Source organism: Somniosus microcephalus, chromosome 15 (genome assembly GCF_052327205.1).
Source record: "Somniosus microcephalus isolate GS21.2 chromosome 15, FLI_Smic_1.0, whole genome shotgun sequence".
Classification (NCBI taxonomy): Eukaryota; Metazoa; Chordata; class Chondrichthyes; order Squaliformes; family Somniosidae; genus Somniosus; species Somniosus microcephalus.
The window spans coordinates 53,469,039-53,496,008 of NC_141001.1; the positions used below are offsets into that span (position 1 = coordinate 53,469,039).

Genomic DNA, 26,970 nt, shown 5'->3' on the forward strand with positions numbered 1-26,970 from the left:
AACCTGCTTTCATTTTGCTGGAAGTGCTGTGAAACCCAGTGCTACCAGCAAAGTAATGCCGGTGATGTGGGAATAGATTAAAAGGAAACTTCGACTGGTATCCTCCTTGCCCCTGCAGTTTGGGAATCACTGCTCTATGATGTATAAGGAAAAGGTTTCAACAGTAACCATTTTAAAGAGATGAGTCATTTTAAAAGACAATTTTCCCCATTTGAAATGCATGACTGAGGTACAGTACTGAGAATGAATGGGATGGTGTCATAATAAGTCTTCATGCCATTCTTCACTTGTGAATCAAGTCAGTTAAGTGTCAGCAGGCTCTTTAACCAAGTCCAATGTTCACAGATGTCCACTTTTCAACAGGAGGACATTGATAGCAATCGGGAGTAGGAACCTTGGCTGAGTTTTATCCTCTCTAGACCAAGGCAACGGAGGCCAAATGTATCACCCAAACAGCCAACCCGACTGAGGTGAGCTAATTCAGCAAAGACCAGGGATCGAATCTGGGACCTTGCTAGCAAATGTAGAAATCCAGAGTAAAGATTCTCTGAAGAATTCTTTAGAGGGGATTTTGGAATTCTTAAAAACTCAGGCTTCAACTAGGGTTGTAACCTGTCTAGTTTTCCACTAACCTTGTTGATTAAATTTCCAGACGGCCCAGATATCACAAGGCTGGCTTTTAAAGTAGACGTCTACCTTTACCACTTATAATGCATTAGACATTAAAACCATAATAATCTTTATAACTAATGAACTTCCAAGTAGTAATGTAACTCAAGCCACAATCCTGTCCTATGCAGGTATTTAGATTTGAAAATGGTGGCAACCTTATCGCAAGCTAGGATTTCCACCTGCCCAGTTTTGGACTGGACAACCTGTTTTTTTTGTTGTTTTTTTTGAGTGGGATGTCTGGAAATTTCTGAAACTTAAAACTAGATACAAGTTTGATTTGTAAAAGAGTCAGGACCCACCCCCTGACCTGTCCCGTGCAGACCTGTCAAAAGATGGCAGCCCTACCTTCAATTCAACAAGTACGGACAACTTAAATAATAAAACTGGACAATACAGGTGCACTATCCCTTATCCGAAACCCTTGGGACCAGATGTTTTTCAGAATTCGGAATTTTTCGGATTTCAGAATGGTATTCAGAATCAGTATGTAACACCCTAGCAGGGGTCTGGGCAGCACACCGTAGGCAAACACATTAATATTTCTGCAGCGAACCTTATGAATATTCACACTGAGTGGGATAAATAAAGACTATAAATATTAGTTTATTTGTACAGTAATAATTTGGTAAATTAAATAGTGGGATAAATATAGACCATAAATACTCTAGTTACGCTCCACGAAAAAACTTTCGGTTTTCAGAGGTTTTCGGAAGTGCGGATAAGGGATAGTCTACCTGTATAAACATTTAAAAGCAGGACATTTTAAATACTAGCATTTTATTTTGTAAGAACTTTTATACAGACACAATGAGTCAGGTGAACCAATGGCCCAACATGTATGCTCTTCATTTTTGTTAACAGTAGCTGCCTCAAAGCTTGCTCAGGGCTTCATCCCTCAACATCTGGGTGTATTTTAATTAAACAAACAGGCAAATAAGAAATTTACTTCCTTTGATTCACTTCCTTCAGAATATTCTTAGTTTTAAATACTTGGGAGCTCCAGGTTAGTTAGTAGCTACAACACAAGTATATTGCAATCCCAACATGAAGACTGCTATACCACATAGTCTTTCTTCTGGAGGGATTGAAAGCAGAGAAGGGATTTTAAAATGTTTAAAAGTCAAAAGAATGTCAGGGGGTTTACTATTTGTTCAAAGTACTCCCAATTGTCTATTAAAAAAAGGAAAAAATCTTGTCTAAGGAGACACCATGTCAGGTCTCTTCACTGCTGTGGTGACATCACCAAAGGGAGGCTTTCAGAGCAGCTCCACTCGTTGCAGTAGGAGTTGTCCAACTCAGGGGAAGCAATACTAGGTCGATACAATCAATGGAACATGAGGAACCAACATCCACTGGAGCAAGGTTTAAAAAATATAATGGCTGGTCTAGTGCCAGGCCAGTATTCTTTCTAGTTGAGGATGCCAATCCCTTCTGAGCAGAACAACAGTCAGGTGCAAGTTTTTACCTCTCTTTTTACCACTCAAGGAAAGTACATTCTGGGTGTGGGGAAATGTATTATTATTAATGTTTTAGTCCACAGGTTGTTTCTTACTACCATAAAGACTCTTAAGTCAGATCTCCCTCACTGCTAGTCCAGTTCACAGGTATCAACAGGATCAAGCATCCCTGTACTGATCCATGGTAAATAGCACAGATGTGTGACTTCAAACTAGTCAGTGTTGCTCAGAAACCACTTGACCCCAGGATACCATGTCATAGATTGGGATATGTGCAATCACAGTTTACAGCATGGTTCCCAACACATGAGCAACTCCAGAGTGGCGCCCATACCGTTTTGAATTTGTTTCTCTTGCTATTTCCATTGGTAACATCCCAAGCAACCTAGGAAGGCCAATCCAACACTTACATTATTGTAAGAAACATAATCACATTTTTTTTTTTTTTTTTTAAATTGTGCTCATACTGCTATTTTCTTATAGAAATTAGGGTAGTACATTGTATACAAGTAGTCCCCAGATTTTACATCTCTCTAGGAAATGTTCATCTTGTTACAGTTGATTTGCAGGTAGCCCCAATATACAATTTATTTAATTCAAAACACTTATTTGGTCACAGTTAACACAAGCAGGTTCAACATTAGTAAGTCACATACTTTTTGTTGCTCAATCTGATTTACTAAGAGGGTCACAATCTTGTGTGTGCAAAGACATGCATTTGAAAATGAAATGTTTGGCAGACCTCTTCAACATGGCTGAGGCACTCGAGGGTCAGCTTCTGCCCGACATGGTTTGCTGGTTTCCTGTTGGATGTGAGAGTTGGGATTTTGTACATTTCCAGTTCATCAGTCAAACTGCTAAGTCTTAATACGATCATGAACTAAAGTGCAATCATTTCCTGGAAGCAGAGAAAAGGTTCAAAGATTTGGGGATCGAGAAACACAACTTTTACTTTCTGAAATCAATCACAAGAAAACTTTCTGCAAAACCAAGGGTTTCAATATTTCAACACTAAAGCCGCTTTGATACTTACCCTGTTTTTGGTTACAATCTGGGAAGATCAACTAGGTGCCTGATTGCTTACCACCATTTTTGACTGGATATATTAGGGCTACACAGCTGTGCTCTGATCCAGTTGTTGTGGGACTGCTTAGCTGTCTATAACCTTCTGTTCTTGGTGTTTAGCATGCAGGTAGCCTTGTGCTGTAGCTTCACTAAGTTGGTGCCTTATTCTAAGGTATGCCTGGTGCTGCTCCTGGCATCTCCTTCGACACTCTCCACTGAATCAGGGTTGGTCTTCCAGCTTAACGGTGATGCAGTAGCAATGGATTCATTGGGCCATGAGGTTACAGATGGCGGTGGTGTACAATTCTGCTGCTGTTGGCCAACAGTACCTCATGGATGCCCCATTTTGAGCTGCTAGATCTGCACTTAGTCTGTTCCACTTAACATGGTGGCAGTGCCACATTAAAAGATGATAGGTGCAGTCACTCTAAATACGAGGCTTTTCCTTCACAGGGACTATGCCGTGCTCAGTTACCAATGCTACCCTCATCCAAGTATTCAAATGCATTAACAACTTGCCCTCAGAATTAGAATTAATAACTTCAATATAAATTAAATTAGACAGGCTAAAAGGGCTCAAAGATGGCATTAATCCCAGAGTACCGAGAGGAGCAGATGCGAGATGTTGCTGGCCATTGTGAGGGAGCAAGTGAACATTGGGATGGTATAAGTTGATTAGAAACATGGTGCATGTTTCCAAAAATGGCAACCAAGCAACCACAGGCCCACGAGCCTTACTTCAATACAGTATAAAATAATGGAATCAATTATCAGATTATCTGTACAATAGTAACCTACTAAACAGCAGCCAACATGGATTCAGATGGGGAACATTCTACCTTACCAATATCCTTGAATTCTTTGAGGAAGTGACATTCTAAGTGGACTGAAAGAAGTCCCATGATGTGGTGCACCCAGTCTTCTAAATGGAATTTGATAAAAGTCCCTCACCAGTTAAGCTCAAAACTATGGGAAGTCAGGGCAAATTTGGGGAATGGATAAGAAAGTGGCTGAAGGGTAGAAAACAGTGGGTACTTGTCAGAGGAGCTATATGAGGATTGAGGGTGGTGCTGAGTTAGGTGCCCAGGAATTGGTATTGGGACCACTTCTGTTTCTAATTTACATTGATGGGCTGGATTCAGAAACTCAATGAAAATTGATAACATTTGTAGATGTTACCAAACTAGGAGGGGCAATCGATATGGATGAGGCTGTTTGGAAATACAAAATGAGATGTTGTTGTAAAGAGGCAGAGGTGAACTTGGAGCTAAACTGGACAATTATTTCAAAATAAATTATGTGTGGAACAAGCAGAAACAAATTAAAACTAATAAAAGGCAGTTAAGACAGATATGAGGAAGTTGTTTTTACATAAATAATGATTAATACACGAAATGGACTTCTGGATAGAGTAGCGGAGGTGGAAACCCTGGAATCATGTAAGAAATAATTGAAGGCTGCAATGGGAGACTGTAGAGTCTGAATGCATGAGCATTAATGAGCCAAATGGCCTTCCACATCTGTAATTATCTTGTGATCAGTGGTATAGTGTCAGTGACATACAGGCTTAACTGCCTCACTGATCACAACCATTTCCCACTGATCAACAGAAGGTGCCCCTGCACATTCTTTCCTTCCCCTCCCCTCAGAAAAAAATGCTTCATCTAACAACCCAGACAAGAACTGGTTGGATTCACGTGTACCGTAGAGAAGAGTAGAATATGAATACCAGGATTGCTGTTTACACCCAGGGTTCCTGCATGGGACTCCAACACTCTACTGCTAGAGTTACTAAGTAGTTCCTTCTGAAATGTCAGTGGATAACACTATTTGCAGCAATTGATTCTCAAACAATTTCTCACCTTACATTACAGAAAAGAATGAGGTTCTGGATGGCGGTGAGAGTAGACTGGTCATTCTGCCCAGTTATAAGGTGCCTGTCGACCACCACATGGACAGCATCTGGTTCACTAGCTAAAAATAGAGAGAGAGATATGATACTTAAGGTTTAACCATTACATCCAACCCTCAGAGAGACTGTGTCCCTGTGGTTCCTCCCCAACTCTCAAAAGGCATAGAATTGCTCCTTTCTTGAGCTGAAGACTGTGGGTCTGCAGCTTCCATGTCACAGAGATTTCACATTGATCATTTTAGGTCTTTTGAAAGAATACCATTTACTAATAGCAGCTGGGGAGCAGGAAGGGTGAGGGGGAAAAAAAAAAGTGAGAATGACAATCATTGGCTGGGATGGTGCACACCAAACCTGGCTAGCTTAGAACTTAACTGCATAAAGTAAATACCAGGATTCATACAGCTAGTATTTAATATTGAACAATTCTGGAGATTCCAGAATCAATTCACTTAAGAGTGAAACAACTGTTTACAAAAGTAGATCATTCCAACTCCCTAATAACTTTTTTTTCCAATGGATTATGTCATATTCCTTGCTACGGTTACATAGCAATGCAAGAGTTCCAATATTTATGTTAATTTATTCTGTTTCAGCAAAGGGCATGCCAGTCATATATCAGAGAAATCCCTTTTGTTGCAGCTTTTAGTCACTAGTGAAAACTTCCCTTAGAGGCAGATGTGCGATGACAGGATTAGGTCTGGCTGCGATTATCCCTGTACAGCTATCAACATTCACTGTCTGGCCTCAGCGATTAAGTATAGCCATTTGGATGAGGTGCAAAAGAGCTGCCAATCCTCGTGGAATCCCACCCAGCCAAAGGCTACCTTCAAAGCACAAGGCGAGGTAATTGAGGGAAAATACTGAAATGAAAATATTGAGTCATCTAATGGCAATGAATGCCACGGTCTCTTTTTCAAAAAAAAGTCACACCAATGATCATTTCAGCATCCCCTTGAACCTGTGATGAAAGCTCAAACACCAATTACATTGATTTTATGTTGCCATGATCACCAAAGCCGTAGCAGCTTGGACTCACAATACAACACTCAGCTAAAGAGAAATCAGTTGGGTGTTTTAACAAAAGGTTCGCACAAACCAGAAACTTTCTCTTAGGTGTAAAGGAAGCCAAAAAGCCCCTGAATTACATCAATTACCCCAAAACAGAAACAAAGCTGGCCTACCACTGAAGGTGGCTCCAGAGTCTTTCACAAAATCCTCCACAATGACTGGGAGGCTGGCAAAATCTTTCCTCCTCACTAGCTCAAAGACAGAGGGCTGTAAAGAGAAATGGTCAATTATACATTTATTAAAATAAACTACAAAAGCTAATCTTAGACCAGATTATCATCTTTGGACATGAACAGTACTATCAACGCATCTAGATCAGTAATCTAGATTACTCCTGCATGGCACGGTCACAGTTACAGTAATTAAACATGGCCTGTTTATCTGAAGGTCTATAAATATTAGGTTTTCAAAATATATACACCTGGAATTTTTGCGGGGGGTGCTCGAGTGGGAGATCGACAAAATCACCTGCTAAAAATGGCATTTCTCAGGATTTCCGCTGACATTATCGTGGTAGATCAGGAGTACTCGAGGAAAATCAAGGCTATGGAGTTTGAGCAGCCAGAGGAATTATCAAAAGGACATTTATTTCAATGCAATGGACAACTGTCCTACAGTCAAAATGTAAAAATGAACCTCTCTCTCACCTCGTCATCTTCCTCACATACTCATGCACTGCATGTTAGAGGTTAACTAAAACTCCAGCACATACTTTCATATATGTAGCAAGGGCATCAAAAATGTTAACATTGTATTGAAGATGCATGCTGATTCCATGGGAAAATTCACAACATGATGTGATACTAAGCCATACAGACCAGAAGGTTCCACGTTCTCTCCTTAGTCTGTGTTGAATCTATTATTCCCAGTCAGAACAGTTAGGTCATCTCACTTGACCTCACTGCATCTGGGTAAAGATGGGGTGGGGGGGGGGGAGCAGTGCGGGAAGAAGGAAAGTCGGCCAGGGTTCCCACTCTGGATTGTTATTGTGACCCCGACTAGAAATGATGAATGTGTGGACGACAGGTGAAGACAGGATCAAGCTTCACATTAATGCTCTCCAAGGTAAAATATCCCGTTAATTTTGAGTGTTTGGGCTTACATAGAAAACACAGAAGATAGGAGCAGGAGTAGGCCATTCAGCCCCTCGAGCCTGTTCCCCCATTAAATGAGATCATGGCTGATCATCCAAATTCAGTACCCTGTCCCTGCTTTCTCCCCATATCCCTTGATCCCTTTAGCCTTAAGAAATATATCCAACTCCTTCTTGAATATATTTAATGAATTGGCCTCCACTGCCTTCTGTGGTAGAGAATTCCACAGGTTCACCACTCTGGGTGAAGAAATTCCTCCTCATCTCAGTCCTAAATGGCTTACCCCTTATCCTTAGACTGTGACCCCTGGTTCTGGACTCCCCCACCATCAGGAACATCCTTCCTGCATCTAGTCTGTCTAGTCCTGTTAGAATTTTCTAAGTTTCAATGAGATCCCCTCTCATTCTTCTAAACTCTAGCGAATACAAGCCCAATCGACCCAATCTCTCTCCATACGTCATTCCTGCCATCCCAGGTATCAGTCTGGTGAATCTTCGCTGCACTCCCTTCCTGGCAAGAACATCCTTCCTCAGATAAGGCGACCAAAACTGCACACAATACTCAAGATGCAGTCTCACCAAGGCCCTGTACAACTGCAGCAAGACATCCTTGCTCCTGTACTCAAATTCTCTCGCTATGAAGGCCAACATACCATTTGCCTTCTTAACCGCCTGCTGCACCCGCCTGCTGCACCTGCATGCTTACCTTCAGCGACTGGTGCACAAGGACACCCAGGTCTCGTTGCACTTCCCCTTTTCCCAATCTATTGCTGTTCAGATAATAATCTGCCTTCCTGTTTTTGCCACCAAAGTGGATAACCTCGCATTTATCCACATACTGCATCTGCCCAATCACCCAACCTGTCCAAATTATACTGGAGTTTCTCTGCATCCTCCTCACAGCACACACGCTCACCCAGCTTTGCGTCGTCTGCAAACTTGGAGATATTACATCTAGTTCCCTCGTCTAGATCATTAATATATATTGTGAATAACTGGGGTCCTAGCACCGATCCCTGCGGTACCCCACTAGTCACTGCCCGCCACTCGGAAAAAGACCCGTTTATTCCAACTCTTTGCTTCCTGTCTGCCAACCAGTTCTCTATCCAAGTCAGTATCTTACCCCCAATCCCATGTGCTTTAACTTTGCACACTAATCTCTTATGTGGGACCTTATCAAAAGCCTTCTGAAAGTCCAAATACACCACATCCACTGGTTCTCCCTTATCTATTCTACCAGTTACATCCTCAAAAAATTCCAGTAGATTAGTCAAGCATGATTTACCTTTTGTAAATCCATGTTGACTTTGTCCGATCCGGTCACTGTTTTAAAAGTGCTCTGCTATTACAGCTTTTATAATGGACTCTAGCATTTTCCCCACTACCAATGTCAGGCTTACCGGTCCATAATTCCCCGCTTTTTCTCTACACCTTTTTTAAATAGTGGGGTTACATTAGCTACCCTCCAATCCATGGGAACTGTGCCAGAGTCTATAGAATTTTGGAAGATGACCAGCAATGCATCTACTATTTCTAGGGCCACTTCCTTAAGTATCCTAGGATGTAGATCATCAGGCCCTGGGGATCTATCGGCCTTCAATCCCATCAATTTCCCTAACACTATTTCCCTACAAATACTGATTTCATTCAGTTCCTCCCTCTCATTGGACCCTATATTCCCCGACATCTCTGGGAGGTTATTTGTGTCCTCCTTTGTGAAGACAGAACCAAAGTATGTATTTAATTGGTCTGCCATTTCTTTGTTCCCCATTATAAATTCCCCTGATTCTGACTGCAAGTGGAAAATGGTCACTGGAACAAGATGGATCAGTGGAAACGTACCCCAGCAAGGAATAAGTATCTTCAAGAGATCAAGAGAGAAAACAGAAAAATGTAGACGATAAAGCGATCCAATAGCCAGTAATGGGGTAAAGTGAATGAGTAATTGAAGTTCCCTGTGATCTGGTGGTTTCCTTTTGCAAGGAATGAGGTATATAAAACACAAGAAAACTTGTATTTTTATTTAAAGTACATTTAAACTGGGCGCTTACTCCAGTGATGCTGTATCCCTGGAATATCCACGACTTGTCCTGGTTGGTAGCACAACACAAAGCAGCAACGCCATGTCCCACCACACAAATTGGCTCTGCAATTAGACAAATGAAACAAAAATAAATAAGGACAGACTACCTTCCCCCGCCACCCCCCCTAATTATTATATTCAGGAAAGCATTCAACTAGTCTTTCATTTCAATCATCTTTCTCTGGTTAGGAGAGATTGTGTATAGCACTGCCACCTATCTTGAACCGAGTGTCTGGATATTTTTACAATGTAAAAGTCTGTCAAAAAAAAAAAACCAAAAATCCCTGCAAATGCTGGAAATCAAAAATACTGGAATCGGAGCAGGTCAGTCAGCATCCTTGGAGAACACACAAGTTAACAGTCACACGAGCTACAGCCTTTCATCAGAATGTAAAGAATGAAAAATAAACATGCATTTGAATAGAATCAGAAGCAAAAAGACCATGAGAGAATAAACATGTAATATATTTAAAAGAAAAACAAAAGTTTGTTAGATGGCTAAGACAATGGAAAGAAACATTCAAGAAATTAAAGCTATTCAAGAAACAAAGACTGTATGATTGACTGATGCAGTGGGAGGCAACTAACAGAAGAGATGAGAAGATGGATAGAAAACCTGTAAATCAGATCTCAAATTAAAACAGTAGAAGCTGGCAAAAGTACGATTTAATGGCCCAAAAATGGTGTTGTTTAAAAACAAGTGTATCTAATATTATCTAAGTTAATCTCTCCCCACTTATTTGACACAGGATTGCATAGGATCTACAGCACAGAAACAGGCCATTTGGCCCAACCAGTCCATGCCAGCGTTTATGCTCCACTCGAGCCTCCTCTTTCCTCAGCTAACTTCTATTCCCTTCTCCCTCCTATGCTTATCTAGCTGCCCCTTAAATGCATCTATACTATTCGCTTCAACTACTCCGTGGTAGCGAGTTCCACATTCTCACCACTCTCTGGGTAAAGAAGTTTCTTCTACTTCTACGTTTTAAATTTAGAGAAATTTGTTATTAAGCAATATTAAGATTTTTCAATAAATATTCATCATCAGTAGCAAAAATATGAGAGCTCCCCTTCCTAATGCTAACCCTAACCAGGTCATAGGTCAGCTTAATCTGGTTAGAAGAAAAACCTTCCAATTTCCTTATCATATAAATATTTTAATGAATGAAATATTTTTGATGTACAGTGACAGTTCGTATGTAGGTAAACACAGCAGCCATTGTACCAGCAACATCCCACAGCAGCAGTGGAATGAATGAACAATTGAAAAAAAAAATTCCAAAAATAGTTGTGGGAGGAATGTTGGCCAGAACACCAGGAGAACTCCATGTTCTTTTTCCAATAGTGACATGGAATCTTTAAATGTCCACTTGAATTGGCAGGGAGGATTTTTTATAAACATCTTATCCAAAAAGATAGTTGTCTCCAGCTACATTCTATACCACAATAAAACAAAGAGCAAAAAATCTCTCAAGACGGAGTTCACAGTTTTACTGTCATCTGGCGAAACTTTCTCCCTGTTCTGATTTCATTTGATGCCCAAAATTCACAAGCACAGTCATACTGACAACATGGAATGGAGTCCAGGCACTGAAGGGAACAGGGAAGGAGCAGTGGGTGTCAGAGCAAGGCTAGCATTAACTGAAAGGGGAGTGGGAAGAGAAAGTCGCAGCATGAACTGGGGAGAGTGAGAGAGTGCCGGCATGGATTGGGGAGTGAGAGAGTGCCGGCATGGATTGGGGAGTGAGAGAGTGCCGGCATGAACTGGGGGGGAGTGAGAGTGTGCCGGCATGAACTGGTGTGTGAGAGTGTGCCGGCATGAACTGGGGAGAGTGAGAGAGTGCCGGCATGGATTGGGGAGTGAGAGAGTGCCGGCATGAACTGGGGGGGAGTGAGAGAGTGCCGGCATGAACTGGGGGGAGTGAGAGAGTGCCGGCATGGACTGGGGAGAGTGAGAGAGTGCAGGCATGAACTGGGGGGGAGTGAGAGAGTGCCGGCATGGATTGGGGAGTGAGAGAGTGCCGGCATGAACTGGGGGGGAGTGAGAGTGCCGGCATGGATTGGGGAGTGAGAGAGTGCCGGCATGAACTGGGGGGGAGTGAGAGAGCGCCGGCATGAACTGGGGAGAGTGAGAGTGTGCCGGCATGAACTGGGGAGAGTGAGAGAGTGCCGGCATGAACTGGGGAGAGTGAGAGAGTGCCGGCATGAACTGGGGAGAGTGAGAGTGTGCCGGCATGAATTGGGGAGTGAGAGAGTGCCGGCATGAACTGGGGAGAGTGAGAGTGTGCCGGCATGAACTGGGGAGAGTGAGAGAGTGCCGGCATGAACTGGGGAGAGTGAGAGAGTGCCGGCATGGATTGGGGAGAGTGAGAGAGTGCCGGCATGAACTGGGGAGTGAGAGAGTGCCGGCATGAATTGGGGAGAGTGAGAGAGTGCCGGCATGGATTGGGGAGTGAGAGAGTGCCGGCATGAACTGGGGAGAGTGAGAGTGTGCCGGCATGAATTGGGGAGTGAGTGTGTGCCGGCATGAATTGGGGAGTGAGAGTGTGCCGGCATGGATTGGGGAGAGTGAGAGTGTGCCGGCATGAATTGGGGAGAGTGAGAGTGTGCCGGCATAGATTGGGGAGCGAGAGAGTGCCGGCATGAACTGGGGAGTGAGAGTGTGCCGGCATGAACTGGGGAGTGAGAGTGTGCTGGCATGAACTGGGGAGTGAGAGAGTGCCGGCATGAACTGGGGAGTGAGTGTGTGCCGGCATGAACTGGGGAGTGAGAGTGTGCCGGCATGAACTGGGGAGAGAAAGTCGCAGCATGAACTGGGGGGAGTGAGAGAGTGCCGGCATGAATTGGGGAGAGTGAGAGTGTGCCGGCATGAACTGGGGAGAGTGAGAGTGTGCCGGCATAGATTGGGGAGCGAGAGAGTGCCGGCATGAACTGGGGAGTGAGAGTGTGCCGGCATGAACTGGGGAGTGAGAGTGTGCTGGCATGAACTGGGGAGTGAGAGAGTGCCGGCATGAACTGGGGAGTGAGTGTGTGCCGGCATGAACTGGGGAGTGAGAGTGTGCCGGCATGAACTGGGGAGAGAAAGTCGCAGCATGAACTGGGGGGAGTGAGAGAGTGCCGGCATGAATTGGGGAGAGTGAGAGTGTGCCGGCATGAACTGGGGAGTGAGAGAGTGCCGGCCTGAACTGGGGGTGAGTGAGAGTGTGCCGGCATGAACTGGGGAGTGAGAGTGTGCCGGCATGAACTGGGGGGGGGGAAGTGAGTGTGTGCCGGCATGAACTGGGGAGTGAGAGTGTGCCGGCATGAACTGGGGAGTGAGAGTGTGCCGGCATGAACTGGGGAGTGAGAGTGTGCCGGCATGAACTGGGGGGGGGGGAGTGAGAGTGTGCCGGCATGAACTGGGGAGAGTGAGAGTGTGCCGGCATGAACTGGGGGGGAGTGAGAGTGTGCCGGCATGAACTGGGGAGAGTGAGAGAGTGCCAGCATGAACTGGGGAGAGTGAGAGAGTGCCGGCATGAATTGGGGAGAGTGAGAGAGTGCCGGCATGAATTGCGGAGAGAGAGAGAGAGAGAGAGAGAGAGAGTGCCGGCATGAACTGGGGAGAGTGAGAGAGTGCCGGCATGAATTGGGGAGTGAGAGTGTGCCGGCATGAACTGGGGAGTGAGAGAGTGCCGGCATGAACTGGGGAGAGTGAGAGAGTGCCGGCATGAATTGGGAAGAGTGAGAGAGTGCCGGCATGAACTGGGGAGTGAGAGTGTGCCGGCATGAATTGGGGAGAGTGAGAGTGTGCCGGCATGAATTGGGGAGAGTGAGAGAGTGCCGGCATGAATTGGGGAGAGTGAGAGAGTGCCGGCATGAATTGGGGAGAGTGAGAGTGTGCCGGCATGAATTGGGGGGAGTGAGAGTGTGCCGGCATGGATTGGGGAGTGAGAGAGGGCCGGCATGGATTGGGGAGAGTGAGAGTGTGCCGGCATGAACTGGGGAGAGAGAGAGAGAGAGTGTGCCGGCATGAATTGGGGAGAGTGAGAGAGAGTGCCGGCATGAATTGGGGAGAGTGAGAGTGTGCCAGCATGAATTGGGGGGAGTGAGAGAGTGCCGGCATGAACTGGGGAGTGAGAGTGTGCCGGCATGAACTGGGGAGTGAGAGAGTGCCGGCATGGATTGGGGAGTGAGAGTGTGCCGGCATGGATTGGGGAGAGTGAGAGAGTGCCGGCATGAATTGGGGGGGAGTGAGAGTGTGCCGGCATGAACTGGGGATTAGAGAGAGTGCCGGCATGAATTGGGGGGGAGAGAGAGAGTGCCGGCATGAACTGGGGAGGAGTGAGAGAGTGCCGGCATGAATTGGGGAGAGTGAGAGTGTGCCGGCATGAACTGGGGATTAGAGAGAGTGCCGGCATGAATTGGGGGGGAGTGAGAGAGTGCCGGCATGAACTGGGGAGGAGTGAGAGAGTGCCGGCATGAATTGGGGAGAGTGAGAGTGTGCTGGCATGAACTGGGGAGAGTGAGAGTGTGCCGGCAAAAATTGGGGAGGAGTGAGAGTGTGCCGGCATGAACTGGGGAGAGTGAGACAGTGCCGGCATGAATTGGGGAGAGAGAGAGTGTGCCGGCATGAACTGGGGAGGAGTGAGAGAGTGCCGGCATGAATTGGGGAGAGTGAGAGTGTGCCGGCATGAACTGGGGAGAGAAAGTCGCAGCATGAACTGGGGGGAGTGAGAGAGTGCCGGCATGGACTGGGGAGTGAGAGAGTGTGCCGGCATGAACTGGGGAGTGAGAGTGTGCCGGCATGAACTGGGGAGTGAGAGTGCCGGCATGAACTGGGGAGAGAGAGAGTGTGCCGGCATGAACTGGGGAGAGTGAGAGAGTGCCGGCATGAACTGGGGAGAATGAGAGTGTCGGCATGAATTGGGGAGTGAGAGTGTGCCGGCATGAACTGGGGAGTGAGAGAGTGCCGGCATGAATTGGGGAGTGAGAGTGTGCCGGCATGAATTGGGGAGTGAGAGTGTGCCGGCATGAACTGGGGAGTGAGAGTGTGCCGGCATGAACTGGGGGGGGGAGTGAGAGTGTGCCGGCATGAACTGGGGAGTGAGAGTGTGCCGGCATGAATTGGGGAGAGTGAGAGTGTGCCGGCATGAATTGGGGAGAGTGAGAGTGTGCCGGCATGAACTGGGGAGAGTGAGAGAGTGCTGGCATGAACTGGGGGGGAGTGAGAGAGTGCCGGCATGAACTGGGGGGGGGGAGTGAGAGAGTGCCGGCATGAACTGGGGGGGAGTGAGAGAGTGCCGGCATGAACTGGGTGGGGGGGGGGGGGGAAAGAGAGTGTGCCGGCATGAACTGGGGAGTGAGAGAGTGCCGGCATGAATTGGGGAGTGAGAGAGTGACGGCATGGATTGGAAGTAGATGGAGGGACAAAAAGTGTCAGCTTGAATGGGTTGGGTGAAAGATGATTACCGGCTGGAAAGAGAAGAATTGGGGGGGTGGGGGGGGGGGGGAAAAGAGAGGGAAAATGTATTAATTGTGAAATACTTAGAATTGAGTAGAATGCATCATTTTTAATGTCTAACTTCAAAGTTTTCCAGGGAAACATGCCCCCAGCCTTCTGCAGATCCAAAAAATAATTCCCCATCAATGTTTGGCATTTAATATTTAGCTTTCCCCTTCAGGCTTTCATGTACTTATACCACCCCCACCACAAGTGAAGGAATGTTGAATATATCTAGCTCTATAGTTGCCATGTATGACTTGCAGATTGCAGAGGGGGCTTTCATTACTTAGATCTTGTTTTCAAATCTCACCAGTCACATTTCACTTTATTTGAGCAATCTGTCCCAGCAAACAGCTTCCGTTTCAGACTCTTGGGGGCGATTTTCCCAACCCCAAGGAGGCGGGTTTGGAGGTTGGACAGTTGGGCGGGGGGGGGGGGGAAATAAAATAAATAAATAAATAAAAAATTATAAAAATCGGAAAAAGTGAGGGCGGGTTCGGACCCCGCCTCCAAGCAATTTTGCCGGCTTGGGTTTCATGGGTGCGATTCGGACTTGCCTCCATCAGTCAGGAGAGGTCGTTAAGACCCTTAAATAGTGGTTAAGAGCCTCTATAATCCTATTTTGACAGGCCTTTGTTATTTTACCACATTTTCAACGTGTTGCACAGCCCTCCTAAACCACGCCAGCCAATCCTGTCGGGTTGACAAGTGGGTGGCCTCCTCACAGCTGCAGCTCCACCGCTAAAACGGAGCTTTCAACAGGGATCAGTTGCAGGTGGCAGAACTTTTGTTGCACAGGTCTTTCAGCAGGCCTACCAAAGTCAGAGGTGCTGCAGCTTCTATCTCTCAACTGTGGGACCTCCTTGGAAGACCCTCTCCCTGCTGGGACTGAGCGATTCCCCAACGGAGGTATCTGCCAGCAGCATGGGAACCATTTATTTCCTTTCATCGTGGACCTCAGATTCGGAGGAGGAGCAGCCACGGCAGCTCAGCAGCAACAGGAACGCCAACCTCCTGCTCACCCACCTGATGGTGCACAGGGCAGAAGGCGCCAGCGCATGGAAGCACATCGCCGCAGGAGATAACCCCCCCTCTCAGGGTTTACAGACAGAGGATGAGCTACCTGAACATGACTGAGCAGCAGTGCCAAAGGAGGCTGAGAGTTTCACGAGAGGTTGTTGGAGACATCTGCGCACTGCTGCAACCAAACCTGGAGCCCAGAGGAGCGGGTGGACACCCCTCACCAGTGGCTGTCAAAGTCACCACCGCACTCAACTTTTTTGCCTCAGGCTCCTTCCAGGGATCATCAGCAGACATCAGCGGCATCTCCCAGTTGGCCGCCCACAGTTGTATCATGCAGATTACTGATGCCCTTTTCACAAAGGCGCACAATAACATCCACTTCTCAAGCAAGTCTAACTGCGCGTTCGGTTGGCTTGCCAATGGTTCAGGGCGTCATAGGCTGCACACGTGACCCTTAGGGCACCCCATCACAACCCAGCTATCTTTGTCAACCGAAAGGGTTTCCACTCCCTCAACGTAAAGCTGGTATGTAACCACAAGAAGGAGATTTTGCATGTTTGCGCCAAGTTCTGTGGTAGTTGCCATGACTCGTTCATCCTGCGGCAGTCTAGTGTTCCTCCGCTCTTCAATCCGTCAAACCAACTTAATGGATGGCTCCTTGGTGACCAGGGCTAGCCCCTGAAGTGGCTAATGATGCCGGTCAGGAGGCCAGCTAACGAGGCTGAAGAGCGCTACAATGCCAGCCACATTTCGGCCAGGTCCATCATTGAACAAACCATTGACTTGCTGAAGATGCGATTCTGATGCCTTGACAGATCAGGTGGAGTCCTGCAGTACTCAGCAGCCAGGGTCTCTAGAATGGTCGTGGTCTGCTGTGCACTGCACAATATCGCACAGCGTTGTGACTTGCAGCTTCCTGATGAGCAAGTGGCTCAGTACATGGCCTCCTCAGATGAGGAGGAGGAGGAGGAGGACCGAGCGGCGGCGCATCTACCAGCAGCAGCACATGAGCACATTGCTGGCCGTGATGCAAGGGATGCACTAATCCTGGCCAGATTTGCATAGGTTGCCCATTGTGGCACATGTGCTTGGCTCATTCTTAACACATGATAGACAATGGACATGACTCTCTGGCCTCTTTTCACTCTGACCACGCAAGTGTCACGGAGCCCGCAATGTGGAGCTGCCTAAGCTGAAATAACAGATGTCATCACGCCAACAGTTTGCATCACCTAATTTTGATACATTCACACAGGGATGGCATTTCATCAATAAACAGAAACAATCACCCAATCTGCACACAGATCTGGAGGTTATATTATCCCTTGCCAGCTGGACCCACACAGCCTTGGTTTCTTTGGGAGGCCTCTTCCTCCCAGAGGAGGGGAAGAGCACCTCCCTGCTAGCACTCGCCCCCTCAACCAGGATACCCAGCTCCTCATCAGAGAACCTCGGGGAGGCCCTTGCCTTGGAGCTGGCCATTCTTCAATGAGATAAAAGTTTGGAGGTTGTGCATCCAGTGGAATGAGCCATGGCAGCAAGCAGCCCTTAAATGAAGCTGGATAAGTGACATCAGCAGAGGCGAGTTTCAGTCCCAAAAAACTCACTGGCCCAGGGGAAAACATACCTCTGAAATTTACTGGCCAATTAGGGAAAAATCGCAAATTTTTCCCACCTGACAGTGGAGATGGGTTTGGAACCCACCCAAACCGAAACCCGTCTCCAATGGGAAAATCGTCCCCTTGATTATTGTTTGCATACATTCTACCACTGGAGGCCAATTACTCATCCTTCTGCTCCTTGGAACTCACTTCCAACATCACTTTGCCACGCTACTCCTGTTTCTTCAAAACCCTCTAACAATTAATGCCTTCCTTAATTTCAAGTTTGTTGCTTGCAGTCTTCCTCGCCTCCAGATAAAGTACTCCAAGACATTCTTCATGAGGATAGCTCTGTATAAATTCAAAACTGTTGCCAGCACTTAGCCCCTTCAGTGCTCTGTTCTAAGCTAGGTTTGCTAGGCTATGCTTCCACATGGGCCATCAGCTTGCACAAGTTCCCATTTTTTAAATATAAACTTTGACAACAGATGCTGGCATCACAACCAAGTCCAATCAAATTATTTCCTGGCAATCTCATGCGCACCTTTCAGCGAGGTGGGTAGGGACCCGGTCTTGATTTCTCCTCACGGGGCAAAGGGATGCCAAGGCCAACTGTAGCACCCCAACTACTGTCCTGTATGAGATGAGCTAATTCAGCAGAGACTGGAGATAGAGATTCTCACACATTCATTGCAAAATCTGTAATTCAACACACTACAATCAACAATTACAGAAAATGCTGGAAATACTCAGCAGGTCAGGCAGCATCTGTAGAGAGAGAAACAGAGTTAACGTTTCAGGTCGATGACCCTTCGTCAGAACTGGAAAAAGTTGGAGATGTAATAGGTTTTTAAGAAAGTGTAGAGACAAGGGGGGTGGGGGGGGTGGAGGAAAGAACAAAAGGGAAGGTCTGTGATAGGATGGAAGGCAGGAGAGATTAAGAGACAGAAGGGATGATGGTGCAAGGCAAAAGGAGATGGTAATAGGACAAATTAAGAAACAAAAGATGACTCTTGATGAAGTGTAAATGGCAACGGCAAGATGATCAACAGCTGCGATGCGAGAGGGAGAAAAAAAATGATAGGGGCAGAGGTTATAGTCTGAAATGATTGAACTCGATGTTGAGTCCAAAAGGCCATAAAGTGCCTAATCAAAAGATGAGGTGCTGTTCCTCAAGCTTACGTTGAGCTTCGTTGGGACAGTGTAAGAGGCCGAGGATGGAGAGGTCAGAGTGGGAGCGGAGAATTAAAGCGACAAGCGACCGGAAGCTGGGGGGTCACCCTTACGGACTGAACGGAGGTGTTCCGCAAAGCGGTCGCTCAATCTGCGTTTGATCTCCCCAATGTAGAGGAGACCGCATCGTGAGCAGCGAATACAGTATACTAAATTGCAAGAAGTACAAGTAAATCGCTGTTTTACCTGGAAGGAGTGTTTGGGGCCCTGGACAGTGGGAAGGGAGGAGGTGAAAGGGCAGATGTTGCATCTCCTGCACTTGCACGGGAAGGTGCCGGGCGAAGGGGAAGGGTTGTTGGGGGTGATAGAGGAGTGGACCAGGTTGTCGCGGAGGGAGTGGTCCCTTCGGAATGCGGGCTGTGTCAACCACGGTAGAGGGGAATCCTCTGTTGAGGAAAAAGGAAGCCATGTCAGAAGCACTAGTATGGAAGGTGGCATCTTCAGAGCAGAAGCGGTGGAGATGGAGAAACTGGGAGAATGGAATAGAGTCCTTACAGGAAGCAGGGTGGGAGGAAGTGTAGTCCAGGTAGCTGTGGGAGTCAGTGGGCCTTTAGTGAATGTTTGTTAATAGCCTATCCGCAGAGATAGAGACAGAGAAGTCAAGGAAGGGAGGGAAAGAGTCAGAGATGGACCATGTGAAGGTGAGGGAAGGGTGGAAATTGGAAGCAAAGTGAATGAATTTTCTAGTTCAGGCAAAAAGGAAAAGGAGGTGGGGTAGCATTGCTGGTTAAAGAGGGAATTAACACAATTGTAAGGAAAGATATTAGCTCTGATGATGTGGAATCTGTATGGGTAGAACTGAGAAATACCAAAGGGCAGAAAACGTTAGTGGGAGTGGTGTATAGACCCCCAAACAGTAATGCAGAGGTTGGGGATGGCATTAAAAGGGAAATTAGAGAAGCGTGCAGTAAGGGCACAGCAGTCATCATGGGTGACTTTAATCTACATATAGATTGGGCTAACCAAATTAGTAACAATATTGTGGAGGAGGAATTCCTGGAGTGTATACGGGACGGTTTCCTGGACCAATACGTCGAGGAACCAACTAGGGATCAGGCCATCTTAGACTGGGTATTGTGGAAACGTGAATAAAATGGACAATGAATTGGCTTACAAAAATGGTTTGGATGTGGAAATGGGAATAAAATGGGCAATGAATTGGCTTACAAAATGGCTTCACACAAGGAAAGTCTAGATTAGATTAAAAAGCAGCCCCAGCTTTGCAAAGTGCAAAAGCTAGCAGCACAGAGAGAATCTGCCTCAGCCTGAGGCCAAGTGTTAACGAAGTGCTAACGACCAGATCAGGGCCACTGAAAAAGCCTAACTGCTGACTAGAGAATGATTGACTAGCCATTGTTCAGTGCCCACAGCAGTGAGGCAAGTCAGGACTTGCCTGCCAGACTGAAGACCAGATCACGGTCAAACCGAAAGGGCTTGAGTGACCCCTTATTGGAGAACGCTTGTTGCCAGGGAAGTGATGTAAGGAAACACTTGTTGCCAGGGAAGTGATGTAGTGACCCTTGTCCAACGGTATAATAGGGGCTTCCCCACAGGTATTCTCTCTCTTAGCCAGAAGGCGTGTGGAACATCAAGAGGGTCAGACATCTCCCGGGGACGTAAATGCTGGCACCACGTGTCTAACCCGGTGTGACCCTCGGGACACGAATGTACTGTCGATATGCTGTATGACCACTCCGAACAGTAATGAATAAAATGATGTTGTTTTAACTGTCCGAACCCTCGAGCCTGGAATTCTTCGTACTACGGAACTCAAGACGAGGACCAGAAAAACCCGGTTCTTACAGTATTATGCAATGAGAAAGGATTAATTAGCAATCTTGTTGTGCAAGGCCCCTTGGGTCGGAGCGATCATAATATGATAGAATTCTTCATTAAGATGGAGAGTGAAGTAATTGACTCAGAGACTAACGTCCTGAATTTAAATAAAGGGAACTATGATGGCATGAGACGCGAGTTGGGTAGGATTGATTGGGGAATGTCACTCAAAGGGTTGACGGTAGATAGGCAATGGCAAACATTCAAAGATCGCATGGATGAACTACAGAATTTGTTTATCCCAGTTTGGCATAAAAATAAATCAAAAAAGGTGACTCAACCGTGGCTAACAGGGGAAATTAGGGATAACATAAGATCCAAAGAGAGGACATATAAATTGGCCAAAAAAAGCAGCAAACCTGAGGATTGGGAGCAGTTTAGGATTCAGCAAAGGAGGACAAAGGGATTAATTAAGAGGGGGAAAATAGATTATAAAAGTAAGCTTGCAGGGAACATAAAAACTGCCTGTAAAAGCTTTTATAGATATGTGAAGAGAAAAAGATTGGTGAAGTCAAGCGTAGGTCCCTTACAGTCAGAATCAGGGGAATTTATAATGAGGAACAAAGAAATGGCAGACCAATTAAATACATATATTGATTCTGTCTTCACAAAGAAGGACACAAATAACCTCCCAGAGATGTCGGGGAACATAGGGACTAATGAGAGGGAGGAACTCAAAGAAATCAGTATTTGTAGGGAAATGGTGTTGGGGAAGTTGACGGGATTGAAGGCCGATAAATCCCCAGGGCCTGATAATCTACATCCTAAGGTACTTAAGGAAGTGGCCCTGGAGATGGTAGATGCATTGCTGGTCATCTTCCAGAACTCGATAGACTCTGGAACAGTACCCATGGATTGGAGGGTAGTTAATGTTACCCCACTATTCAAAAAAGGTGGTAGAGAAAAAGCGGGGAATTATAGACCGGTAAGCCTGACATCGGTAGTGGGGAAAATGCTAGAGTCCATTATAAAAGATGTAATAGCAGAGCACTTGGAAAACAGTGACAGGATCGGACAAAGTCAACATGGATTTACAAAAGGTAAATCGTGCTTGACTAATCTACTGGAATTTTTTGAGGATGTAACTGGTAAAATAGATAAGGGAGAACCAGTGGATGTGGTGTATTTGGACTTTCAGAAGGCTTTTGATAAGGTCCCGCCTAAGAGATTAGCGTGCAAAATTAAGGCACATGGGATTGGGGGCAAGGTATTGACTTGGATAGAGAACTGGTTGGCAGATAGAAAGCAAGAGTTGGAATAAACGAGTCGTTTTCCGAGTGGCAGGCAGTGACTAGTGGGGTACCGCAAGGATCGGTCCTAGGACCCCAGCTGTTCACAATATATATTAATGATCTGGACGAGGGAATTGGATGTAGTATCTCCAAATTTGCAGACGACACAAAGCTGGGTGGGAGGGTATGCTGTGAGGAGGATGTCGTGAAACTCCAGTACGATTTGGACAGGTTGGGTGATTGGGCAGAAACATGGCAAATGCACTATAATGTGGATAAATGTGAGGTTATCCACTTTGGTGGCAAAAACAGGAAGGCAGATTATTTGAATGGCAATAGATTGGGAGAAGGGGAAGTGCAGAGAGACCTGGGTGTTCTTGTGCACCAGTCGCTGAAGGTAAGCATGTAGGTGCAGCAGGCGGTTAAGGCGGCAAATGGTATGTTGGCCATCGTAGCAAGAGGGTTCGAGTACAGGAACAGGGATGTCTTGCTGCAGTTGTACAGGGCCTTGGTGAGACCGCACCTTGAGTATTGTGTGCAGTTTTGGTCGCCTTATCTGAGGAAGGATGTTCTTGCCATGGAAGGAGTGCAGCGAAGATTCACCAGGCTGATACCTGGGATGGCAGGAATGACATATGAGGAGAGATTGTGTCAATTGAGCTTATACTCACTGGAGTTTAGAAGATTGAGGGGATCTCATCGAAACCTATAAAATTCTGTCAGGCCTGGACAGACTAGATGCAGGAAGGATGTTCCCGATGGCCGGGGAGTCCAGAACCAGGGGTCATAGTCTAAGGATAAGGGGTAAGCCATTTAGGACTGAGATGAGGAGGAATTTCTTCACCCAGAGAGTGGTGAACCTGTGGAATTCTCTGCCACAGAGGGCGGTGGAGGCCAGTTCATTAAATATATTCAAGAAGGAGTTGGATATATTTCTTAAGGCTAAAGGGATCAAGGGATATGGGGAGAAGGCAGGGACAGGGTACTGAATTTGGATGATCAGTCATGATCTCATTGAATGGCGGAGCAGGCTCGAGGGGCCGAATGGCCTACTCCTGCTCCTATCTTCTATGTTTCTATGAGAGCAGGAAACAGCACCTGATGCTGCCTGACCTGCTGAGTATTTCCAGCATTTTCTGTTTTTATTTTAGATTTCCAGCATCCGCAGGATTTTGCTTTTGTACAATCAACAATTAGGTATTTTCTCATTCAAACCTCCATTATAAATTTATAGTATGATTGTGAATAAATTACTCACTTTTCTCAGCGCAGAAATGCTGAAGAATCTTGGCCAGGTATCCACTGGTTGCAAGGTCTACCATAGCACCAGGACAGTTAGGTATCAGGATAGCATTGTACCTAGCACCTAGAGGCACAAAATACATCATTTAATAGAAAACTAACAAAACTTAGTAGTTTATATTTTAGTTTCGGTTTGTTTTTAAAAGGTGTAGAATATGTATTATACGTTAAAATCAGTGCATGTGATTCACTGTAGAAAAAAAATGGCAAAAGTCGCAGGGACATTTGCAGTACAGGTTGAGCGTCCCAAATCCGAAGCTCCAGAATCCGGGACGATTGGTGGCAGGGGTCCGGAATCCGTAAAATGTTCTGGAATCTGGACACCCTGAGGGAGGCTTACCAAAAACCGTAAATAGCGCAACCTGGGCCCAGGCATTTCCGGACTCGGCAGGTGTTTCTGATGTCCGAAGTCTGGAAATATCGCAACCTGGGCTCGGGCGTTTCCGGACTTCGGATATCAGAAACACGTTCCGAAAATCGGCTCGGCCTCGGTCCCGAGGTTGCTGGAGTCGGGACGTTCTACCTGTATCTCTCGAGTCAGGTCTCATTGTGACCCTCACTGTGTCTTGCTCCTTGTACTACTTACATTGCAGACCTTCTCTCTTCCCCCACCCCCAATCTCCCTTTATACCGTGCTCAATCTGTTGCCACTCTGGTCCTGAAATATATGTACCCATCAGCTCTGCTCAGAAAGTGCCATTTTCACTGCTTCTGGAACTTTTAATGTAAAATTGCAATACTCCGGCAGCAAACTGCACTATCAGAGTTAACTACAGAAATTGAGGGATTTGATATGGGATGCTACACTGCATTAATTCACTTACTGTAATTAAAAACAAATGAGGCTTTTATATCATCACTTAAATCAATCCAGTCTTTAAATGCAGTCACATCCTTTTGTTCTGCTCTTTGTACTACAGTTTAAGACACCCATCATATCGAATGCAAAAGGAATTCTGACTGCGGCTAATCTTCACTTTACTTCCAAAACCCCCAGCTCATTATTAACTCCAACAGCCAAATATAAGCAGAAATAATGACAAGCACCTACAAAGCTGATATTCCTAGATTACCTTCTGAATGCTAAATTTACCAAACGCTGCATCTCATTGTGGATGAGGTCCCTACCATCAATTGACTCCAGCTTAGCCGGGTTTGCGTATGGCTTCATACGGAAGTCCTGGATCCACCGTATGTTATTCTCATCCAGCTCCACAAAATCCATCGGCTTCCCCTATTACAAACACATACAGATAAAGCCCTTCTCTACCAAATGGGTGCCAACTGGCTTAGGTCAGAATTATGCCTTCACAAACTGTGAGGAAATTGCAAAACTTTGATGGTTACATGGAACTGAGTGAGGGGAGGGGAAAGAGAATATTCAGACAATGCTTATAGAATATTTAATTCCATACACAAGGTGAGGTGTTCAAAACATAGTCTCATCATTATAGGTTTTGAAGTAGGGTCTGAGAACAGGAACTGTGCATCCTACACAAGAATTAATAACACTAGTTGATTAAGTGAATGGGCAAAACTGTGGCAAATAGACTTGAATGTAGGCAAATATGAGGTCATCCACTTTGGACCTAAAAAGGATAGAACAGGGTACTTTCTAAATGGTGAAAAGCTAAAAACAGTGGCGGTCCAAAGAGACTTTGGGGTCCAGGTACATAGATTAAAATGACATAAACTGGTACAGAAAATAATCAAAAAGGCTAATGAAATGGTGATTTTTATATCTGGAGGACTAGAATACAAGGGGTAGAAGTCATGCTACAGCTACACAAAGCTCTGGTTAGACCACACCTGGAGTACTGTGAGCAGTTCTGGGCACCACACCCGAGAAAGGATATATTGGCCTTCGAGGGAGTGCAGCGTAGGTTTACCATATATAAATGTAAGTCTTTCTTTCTACCAGAATGATACTCGGACTGCAAGGGTTAAATTACGAGGAGAGATTACACAAATTAGGGTTGTATTCCCTAGAATTTAGAAGGTTAAGGGGTGATCTGATCGAAGTTTTCAAGATATTAAGGGGAACAGATAAGGTAGATAGAGAGAAACTATTCCCGCTGTTGAAGAGTCTAGGATTAGGGGGCATAGTCTAAAAATTAGAGCCAGACCTTCCAGGAGTGAAATTAGGAAACACTTCTACACACAAAGGGTGGTAGAAGTTTGGAACTCTCTTCCACAAACAGCAATTGATGCTAGATCAATTGCTAATTTACAATCTGAGATTGATAGATTTTTGTAAACCAAAGGTATTAAGGGATATGGGGCAAAGGCAGGTATATGGAGTTAGGTCGCAGATCAGCCATGATTTCATTGAATGGCAGAACAGGCTCGAGGGGCTCAATGGCCTACTCCTGTTCCTATGTCCCATGACATTACACATGGCGAGCTAAGACCAAGTGTAGTCTTCAGGTAAGCAAGGTTAAAGAGATTTGAATAATTGGAACAGGGCATGCAGACATAAATAAGTCACCATTTTAAAGTCATATATTCTGTCCTTATATTTAGATAATACTTGGGTTTTATAGTTTATTAGTACAACTGACGGCAACTGGGTAGTTGAGAAGTAGAGTTGATTGGAGCGTGCAGGTTTCTCTGTAGTACAGACGGAGGAGACGGGAGATTAAAAACAAACGCACTACAGGAGGGTATATTTGAAGTGTGACAAGTTTACATCGCAAATTATAAAAGAAACTGTCCATGTCCACATTAATAATGGAAAACTTTGACACAAAAATGTGACAATGGGAAGTAAGGTTTTGTAGACCGGAAGTGCTTGTGAACATATTTTATTCAATATATAGATTGTGGGTATTAACATGCCTTTGACATTCACTGAGCTTTTGCTCCCCACTACAACACAGAGCCTGTGCAGTTAGACCGCTCATCCATACAAAAGAATGATTAATATTATACCTGTATTGCAAAAATATGCAGCGACTCAGTGAAGAAAGGGTATGTCACTTACCCCTGGAGTGGCAATCTGCAAATTAAAAGCTGTGCTACATAGCGTATAGGTGTGGTAAAACGATTGAGCGGATACACCTGGGGGGGGGGGGGGCAGGAAAGAAAGGGAGCGTAAGTAAAAACAATTCAGTACAATCCCTTACCATTGCGACTCCTGCAATATATCTTGGAGCTTAACAAATCTAATTTTAATTATTCCAGATTTTATTTAATTAACTGAATTTAAATTCTGCAGTTGCCATGCTGGAATTTGAACTCGTGCCTTGGGATCATTATTCCGGGCCTCTAGATTACTAGTCCAGTAACAGCCATTATGCCACCGTACCCGCTGTAGACTGCAGGAAGATATCAATGGACTGGATAGGTGGGCAGAACAGTGGCAAATGGAATTCAATCTGGAGAAGTGTGAGGTAATACATTTGGGGAGGACCAACAATAAATGGTAAGATACTAAGAAGGGTAGAGAAACAGAGGGCTCTTGGAGTGCATGTCCACAGATCCCTGAAGGTAGCAGGACAGGTAGCGAAGGTGGTTAAGAAGGCATTCGCGCCACAGAAGTGCCAGGCAATGACTATCTCCAACAAGCGAGAGTCTAACCACCTCCCCATGACATTCAATGGCATTACCATCGCAGAATCCCACACTATCAACATCCTGGGGGTCACCATTAATCAGAAACTTAACTGGACCAGCCACATAAATACTGTGGCAAGAAGAGCAGGTCAGAGGCTCGGTATTCTGCGGCGAGTGTCTCACCTCCTGTCTCCCCAAAGCCTTTCCACCATCTACAAATCAAATTGGGCAGAGCAGCCTTGAGGATGAGTTTATTGAGTGTATTAGGGATGGGTTTCTTGAGCAGTATGTAACTGAACCGACCAGGGGGCAAGCAACCTTAGATTTGGTCCTGTGTAATGAGACAGGATTAATTA

General features: G+C 45.7%; 1 protein-coding gene across 9 annotated transcripts in view; it reads right to left on the minus strand.

Annotated features, from left to right (window-relative positions):
* Positions 1-1,432: 1,432 nt before the first annotated feature.
* The window catches only part of gatd1 (glutamine amidotransferase class 1 domain containing 1), a 41,491-nt gene continuing 15,953 nt past the window's right edge, over positions 1,433-26,970 (minus strand). For 4 of the 9 annotated variants that reach the window (XM_086007793.1, XM_086007794.1, XM_086007791.1 and 1 more), the window contains exons 2-8: positions 26,043-26,119; positions 24,188-24,293; positions 23,016-23,123; positions 9,319-9,413; positions 6,288-6,381; positions 5,057-5,168; positions 1,433-3,027 (exon numbers count right to left, since the gene is read on the minus strand). In XM_086007793.1, coding sequence (XP_085863919.1) covers positions 3,021-3,027; positions 5,057-5,168; positions 6,288-6,381; positions 9,319-9,413; positions 23,016-23,123; positions 24,188-24,284 — 513 coding nt within the window. In that variant the 5' untranslated portion in view covers positions 24,285-24,293; positions 26,043-26,119 and the 3' untranslated portion in view covers positions 1,433-3,020. Of the gene's footprint in view, positions 3,028-5,056; positions 5,169-6,287; positions 6,382-9,318; positions 9,414-23,015; positions 23,124-24,187; positions 24,294-25,990; positions 26,120-26,970 lie in introns of all 9 variants that reach the window. The other 5 variants (XM_086007797.1, XM_086007795.1, XM_086007796.1 and 2 more) reach the window with 3 other exon arrangements.